This window comes from Atta colombica, unplaced genomic scaffold, assembly GCF_001594045.1.
Source record: "Atta colombica isolate Treedump-2 unplaced genomic scaffold, Acol1.0 scaffold49, whole genome shotgun sequence".
Taxonomy (NCBI): Eukaryota; Metazoa; Arthropoda; class Insecta; order Hymenoptera; family Formicidae; genus Atta; species Atta colombica.
This window is the reverse complement of record NW_017259538.1, coordinates 847,385-855,461: the sequence shown is the minus strand read 5'-3', so window position 1 is coordinate 855,461 and position 8,077 is coordinate 847,385. Positions and strand designations below refer to the sequence as shown.

Genomic DNA, 8,077 nt, shown 5'->3' with positions numbered 1-8,077 from the left:
ATATGTATATAATATATATACAGGGAAAAATTATATATGTCTTTTTCTCGTAGGATTTTGATGAAATGGCTCGTGGTCAAATTCTGATATAAGATCTTTATTGTGAAGAAGAAAACGCTTTAACTCTTCATTATTCATGAGGACTCTAGGATATCCTTATCTTAAATTCGAATGAGTGTCATTTATACTCATTATTTTAGTATTATTATAATTGCTTATACAGACTTCGAACGTCCTAAAGACATACACGAAGTGTACGAGAAGTGTCCAGAAAACGTCCTTCGCATAAAATATGACGTCTAAATATTCCACAATTTAAAAAAATATTTATATTTATCTTTATCTCAAAAGAATGTATAGAATATTATCAATCTTTATTTAATTATAAATTATTAATAAGAACAATAGAAATTGAATTAGAATATTGGGATGTCATAAACACTCCACGCGAGCAATTAAGTTAAAAAAAATCACATGAGTAATGCAGGATTAACAGCACTCATTCCTATGCTACTGCCCTCCGAGTTTTTTTCTTATTTGAATCCTTCGTTGGAATGGAAATTTCGTCTCGTCTCGTTTATTATCCTTTTTTATTTTCATCTTGTAGCTCTTTTCTATATTTGCATTGACTACAAAATGCAGAATTTGTCGGTCGGTCAATATTCTGCTCAGAGCTTCCCATTTCATTCTCCATGAAAGGGTATACATATACGTCTCGTCCTGCAACCACTTTACCAGTTCTCGCAGGAAGACTATTTGTCTTTCGCTCAATGGCGAAACTCCAAAGATAAACTTTGACTTGGCATTTGTCTGCCTCGTCGACTGGCAGCGATGCACGCAAGCCGTTATTCGTGTGTAAGAAAATGAGAGAGGCAAGAAGAAAGAGAGAAAGTGAAAAAAATTTTTGGAAATATGATAGTGCGAGCAAAATTGTAAAGGAGAGAGAATAACTGTTGCGAAATTAAATTAGAATGTAAAAGCAGTATGGGCATGAGGAATTTGGCATATTTGATTCAATGTCGCGATTTTCAGGATTAATTGATGAACGTGATGAAGATGTGAACAACATATTCTCTTTTTGTTATTTCTTTACATTCGTGAAGATTCGATTTGTCAAGACCTTCCATGTTTGGAAATCGATGATTTTTATGCCTGCACCTTTTAGCTTAGCTGCCATTTGTAATCGAAAGAAAGTATGCGACAGATCCTGTTTATCGACAGCTGCGACAGATTAAAATTACGAAAATGAATGTGAAAAAACATCTCATTATCATTTCCCGTCATCTGACAATTGTGAAAAAGAAGAAATCTCTTTCAGAGATTAATGATTGGATTGATTGAACGTTTTGAGACTTAGTAGTAAAAGCGAAAAGAGTAGTAAAAGCGAATCAGTCAGACGGCTGGCCCTAGTAACTGAGGAGGTACTCTTATAAGGAGGCCAGACCGTCGAAGCGAAACCGATCTGGATATAGAGAGAAAGATCGGCGAACGAATACGTGCAACCTCGTACCTGGAGCGAATTAGGGAGAGAAGGGGGAGCAATGTTCTAAATGTTAGAAAATCATTGCGTGCCAATGTTGATTCGTACTGCAGATAGATGGTGACATTTGAAATTTCATCAGCGGCGGTAACGTGAAATATACATGTATCTCAATTATGTTTTGCTAGTGCATGAATTTTAATTTTTTAGTATTTATCTAATAGCCGTACTTGAAATATTAGAATTAATTTATCTAACACAAATTCGTATTCAACGGAATGAGATTCGAACGCAGCGGTGCGTTCAACGTTAAATAGAATTACATTTTGAAACATCAGTGCAAAAATCGCAATTATCTCCGAAGTAGAGAGAGATTATCAGTGGGCGAGTTGCAACACGTGATTTTATGCACAAACGTTTTTGCGCAAACGTTGCTTTCCTTCCTGCGATCTTTCATAACGGAAATCACTTAGCACGAGATTTTCGCTTACTCAGTAACTGACTTCAAACGCTGTCACTCAAAAGTAAGTATCTCTCAGCCACTAAACGTGATATATCTAATATATGTACACGGGATAAATATTTCGCTACCAGTTATCGCCGCTCACAAGAGGGAACAGTGTCGTAACGCGGAAGCCTAATAGTCTTCCGCGTATACACTGGCACGCAACATAGTGTTAACGATTTGACGACGTACCGACGTTAAGCTGACATCAAGTCCAGTAAAAAGATCGAAATTGGACGAAACCGCAAGAATCAAATGTCTCATTAAACTTTACTTAACTCAAATGCGGAATTATTATAAATTAGCATGAGCTGAAATTGCCTTCCGTGAAAAGAGAGCTTCTTTAGCAAAAGGAATTCTCAATGAGATTATAAATCAGAAAAGAAAAGTTAATTGATACATGTATATTTAATAGCCATCCTTTAAATAATCGAAACGAGGAAAACTATTAGTTAAATCAGAATGGAATCGAGAACACTGATCTCTTCGTCCAACTCCATTGGAAAGTGCAGTTTTGTTAGTCGTATGAGCAGTGAATCATGGAAATTGCATGAGAAAAATACAGGAGAGATAGTTTCGAGGATTTGAAACCGGGTTAGTCGTTCGTGAGGCCCGATGTTTTCACGACCATAGCGTCTCTGAAGTGTTTTCGTCTCGCTCAAATCGAACAAGGCTGAGGTGGCACTTTCGCTGAAAATCAAAACCAGTCCCGATCAAGATCCGCAGCGAGCTTCAAGACGAAAGTGGTCTGGCGAGAAACATCTCTCGAAAGGTATCAGGACTGGTATCAGGACCTGGGCATTTTCGATCGTTAATCGTTCTCTGCCTGAAAGTACAAATCTCTTCCCTCGTTTCCCCTCTCGCAATCAATCTCACGTCGAATCCCATCGTCATGTTAATGCGCGCTTTCCGATTTAATAGCATCGTGCGTCGTTGGAAAGTTTCACATAGTTAGCTTTTTCGAGACATGTCGTTTACGTAACAGAAATGATTGCACAATATTCCGTATCGCGATGAAAAGAAGCGACTTCTTGCTTGTTAATTGGGCAACGATCTTATCCGAAAACTATAAATTGCGATCGATGGCGGAAACTTTCAAACGATTCGAGAAAAAGACTTAGCACTAATCATATGGAAAAAAGTTTTAGTCAAGTTGACTGATACTTATATTTTGTAATGAGATACCGATTAAAAGCTTTCGTAAAAAATAGACAGATTTTGCTGTAGCACTTCAAACTTGTTGTTTTGGATCTTTCTTGTATTGAAAAATATCTTTCTCTATATGTATACAGTTTTTTTTACTATATAAATATTTACATAATTAAACACATATATAAGATATCCAGTAAAGATAGTATCATAAGGTAGATTCTCGGTAGACTTTATTTTAAGACAAAAATTCTAACACTAAATTATCGAATAATAGTTCTTGAATTATATATATAATAGTTCTTTAATTATAAGCATTAAAATTAATGAACACTATTTAAAATTTGTACATTTAGGTATGATATTATGCAAAATGTTAAAAAAGAAATTAATTATCGGCTTTTGATAAAATATTGATATAAAGATTACACTTGCAAAGATAAAATTATCGATGCTTCTAATTATTATCAAAAATGATCGTAGTATCTTCATGTTTTGGTATTAGAATTTTTTGGTTTCAAAATAATTTTAGGAATCTTTACTTTAATCTTTGTTACAGTCTTTACGGGACATTCTGTATAACCATACGTGTGTATTCATTATCGAGAGATTTATATTGTACAATTTTTGTGTGTGTGTGTGTGTGTGTGTGTGTGTGTGTGCGTGCGTGCGCGCGCGCGCAGAATAGTGTAGGTATACGTATGTATTTGTATCGTTGGCTATTCCATTAATGTGCCTGACATTATGGATATATCTATATATATCTATAAATGTCTATGCCTATATAGCAAAAAATAACTGAAGATAAAAGTACTTTTCTATCTGATTAAAATAACAAATAATATTACAAATAATATTACAGCAAAATTTGTCTATTTTTTATTGTAATTATGAAAAGCCTGTTAATTAGCATCTCATAAGCTAGAAAATGTCACAGACAATTTGATTGAAATCTTTTTCGTATGATTAATATAGAGTCCTTTGATTTTTAATGATATCTCTACTTCTTTTTCATTTAATATCTTCCGATGAGCATTCAGAGACATCAGGGTCGCATCGAGGACTGCATAAGGTGCGTGAAAACGATCATGCGTTAGTTCTAATGATGCGAACGGTGCGTGCTACGTTGCAAGTCTACGAGGGAATCGGCGATTTAAAATTGGTTATCGCCGATTCTCCGACTTACTCTCGAGCTTGTCACAGTTGGTGACTTTGCCCTTCCAGTCGCAGGTTTGTTTGTCCAAGTCAAAGGCCAATCCGCTGGGACACGTGATTTGCTTCAGGCCAGACCTTGTACACCTGTCGGAGCCGGGACAGAAAACAAAGGGTGCCTGTGTGAGTTTAATTAAGGAAAAAAATATGACGTTTGCTTACTCTCGAGCTGATCACAGTTCTTCACATTCGTCTTCCAGTCGCAGGTCTGCCGCTCGATGTCGAACGCGAGACCCGTGGGGCATCGCACCGTCGCCAGCCTGGTTACTCCAATTTCGCTGGCTTTGTCGCACCTAAGATCATTCTCATATCGAAAATCGTTTCTCTTTAGAGTCCCTCAGGCAAGAGTCTAATCAACTTCGATAGTGTCAAACAAATATGGTGAGAGAAAAGAATGTGTAATAAAAAATTATTAAAATATATTTTAGATAGTTATACGGTCAAAGATATGTAAATTTTATAATTTTGTAATTTTATGACTTAGATATATAATTTTATCATTTTTATTTTAATTTCTGTTTAAATTTTTATTCATTTTATTTCCACGTTATTAAATAGAAAGTTGAAGTACTAAATAGAAATTTCTACTATCATTAATCTCAGATTCAAGTCAATCAATTTGTAAGAATAAATATCTGGCCAGATTTGCTTGAGGGACTTTATTTCCAACGCACGTGTAACGGCCTTTCGAGAACGCAGTGAATAATTTCGAATTTCGCTCTGTTTCACGGAATAATTAAGCACGGAATACAATAGAGACGAAACAATAAACGTGTTTACAATAAACAAGTATAAGTGCATTGACATATTATAAACTGGCATTATGCGTGAGCCATTGTTGTAACGTAACATAACCGAGCAATATAACGTTTATGCGCTTCTATTGTGTTCCATTAATATGATTTTATGTTTTAATGATCTCGTGAATCTGAATTTAACGAATCTCGTGAATCGAACGAAAGTTGTTGAATAAATGAAGGAATGATTGCTGCGTTAGAAATATGATAAAGGCAAGTTACTCGTGTCAATAAAAAAATATTAAATGGCAAGTGAAGTGTTAAACTGGTCTCGAAGTTGCATCTACCGGATTGCCTTGAGCTCTGGAAAATCGGAACTTGATCGAGGCATTCCTGATCAGTTACATCCTGGATCAATGATTAAACCGTTAACGTTTTTATCATCCATAACTTATCATCATTTGCATTCCGGGATGTATTTATTATACATTCTGTTAAACCGGACGCCCTTGAAACTTACATTCTCTGTCATGGTGTCGAACGAAAGATGTAAAAATCAAATAAGAGAAAGAATCCTATTTTTGATCAAAAACAAATCTTGATGCTTAATAATGTATATTTTTGCATAAGAATTATCAAGTACCAACATCTGCCTTGTGGCCAAAAGTAGAATTCTTTCCCTTACTTGATTTAGACTAGATTACATTAACATTACTTTGATTTTAAGCGAGATTTAAAACTCTCTCTCTGTCTCTGTCTCTCGTTCAACTTTAAAACGAGCCAGAGAGAATTTCAAGTCTCGCTTAAGTCAAAATAACATTGGTGCAATCAAGTCTTATCCTTATAAGTCTAATCTAAAATTTCACTTAGAAGATATAAAATAATGTAACATACATCTCACTTCCTGCATCTTTTAACGATCATATTAACAAAGCTCTTTTAAATGTGTATGCGTAAGGGTAAGTACATTAGGATTATATTAGCGAGATTAGAACCGGCGCATGATCCAGGGAAAGTATAGCGATTGAGTCTGCTTCCTGGCGACCGGTAGAGTCAGTGATATAAGACGAGATACAGGCGGAAGTGAGTCAGCGAGCTAGCTTTTTTATTTAAAACCCGATTCACCTTGCGCGTGATTCCATTCACCCGCTGTAAATTAAATATTGCATTATATAAGGCGGTATAATTATAATGATATAAAGCACGGAGGCAGCTCGCCGCGACGTTCTCCAAGTTCTTAGAAACCGGTGCCTAAATTTTTAATTTCTGTATGAAATAGTGTAAAGAGAGAGGTTTATATAATATTATTTTGCTCGGAATGTTGAAGTGGGATCCGATCCTGTATTCGTGGAATAATACGACGGCTTACCTCACGACATCGCGACAGTCTCCTTCAACGCTCAAGCGAAAGTATTCGTCGCCTGGCCTGTCCTGACAAAGTTCCTCTGCGTTTGCGTCAATCCCGTCGGCTCCTTCCTCATCTTGCGCTCTGACCTGTGTCCCTGAAAAATATGATTTATTAATTAATAATGCTCGTTTTGCATTGCGTATGATTTACACAATTAACTTTATATTAAATTCAATTTATATCTTCTTCGCGTGACAGTCACAACGCCTTTAATAATTATTAATCTTCTAGAAATTATATACAAAATATGTTACAGAATTTAATACTAAGTATATATTCTTGTATAAGAGTCATCCCTTTTTAAATAGTTCAAATTTTTTTAAATCTTTATAATTATTTCGGTAGATGATAAAGTCATAAGGATTGTAGTAAAAATTAAGATCAATCGATGTGATCAAAGGCGGACTTCAATTGAATGTGACATTTTGCATGGGGACAAAGTGGAGGTGAATTCGATTAATCGTTGAAAATGTCATGATCGGTTCACGACACGATCGTGCGCTTCGCGATCGCGAATCGAAGGAGGGGTCGGTGAACTCCGGTAGAAGTAGAAAGTCTTGAAAATGTCAGGGCAACGGGGGAGGGGAAAACGACAGTGGTTCTCCAAAGTAGGTTTATTTCTCTCTCTTTCTTTTTTTTTAATGCATACTGCCAACATTGATTTTAAAGCTTTCTCTCTTATCTATATTTATAACTTCAATTTTTAAATATCTACTGACAGTATTTCCTTTTCCATGTAGATATTCAAACTCCTAACATTTTTTCAATAAGATTAATATCTCACAACTTCAGTTGAACAGTTTGCGCCATTAAATTTGACATATATACATGTACTATATAAATTGAAATTAAAAAATTGAATTCTAACTTTGATGACTATAAATAATTCAATCAAATAGACATCGAAATCGCAACATGAGAAACTGATAGATTGCACTTACCGACGAGTAGACACAAGGATCCCAGCAGAAATATCAACTTCGGCGACATCGTCGTCGTCGTCAGGACAGAGAACGTCTGGACAAGCCGCGCCCTCTCCACCCCTCTATATGTGCACCACCACTCCTTCCCTCTTCATCCTGGGACTTTCACCTTCCGGATCGTGCTGCCACCTTTTAAGTGGGCATCAAGAAAGAAGCGAAATCCTGTTTATCAGAGAAGACGAAAAATGGACGAATAATTAAATCCTATTATTGGAAATTTTGCTATAAAAATTATTACATGCATAATAATCGTTACAATGGTACAAAGATCTATTTTACTAAAATAAAAATGTAGACAGATACAAATCTGAAAATAATTTTATTGGACCATCAAGATAATTCTATAGAAAAAACTTCTATTTAAGCACTGCTTAAATAGTTTTGACATTCTAATAATTTTGAACAATCTACAGAACTATTTTGATAGTCCAACAAAATTATTTTCAGATCTAGCTAAATTTTTAGATACTTCAGCAAGATCATTCTATTAATATGATTATTACAATAACATTTTTCCAAACTTCATCTAATGTCGACGAAGGAAGACATAACGTAGCATCTTTAAACTTATAGACATAGGCCATATTCAGAACGCATTTTAAT

The 8,077-nt window shown here is 35.3% G+C and overlaps 1 protein-coding gene across 1 annotated transcript in view; it reads right to left on the bottom strand.

The window, feature by feature from the left end:
* Nucleotides 1-7,526, bottom strand: part of LOC108691677 — a 12,132-nt gene extending 4,606 nt beyond the window's left edge. The window contains exons 1-3 of the mRNA XM_018199546.1: nucleotides 7,433-7,526; nucleotides 6,453-6,585; nucleotides 4,509-4,639 (exon numbers count right to left, since the gene is read on the bottom strand). Coding sequence (XP_018055035.1) covers nucleotides 4,509-4,639; nucleotides 6,453-6,585; nucleotides 7,433-7,481 — 313 coding nt within the window. The 5' untranslated portion in view covers nucleotides 7,482-7,526. The remainder of the gene's footprint in view (nucleotides 1-4,508; nucleotides 4,640-6,452; nucleotides 6,586-7,432) is intronic.
* Nucleotides 7,527-8,077: the final 551 nt, after the last annotated feature.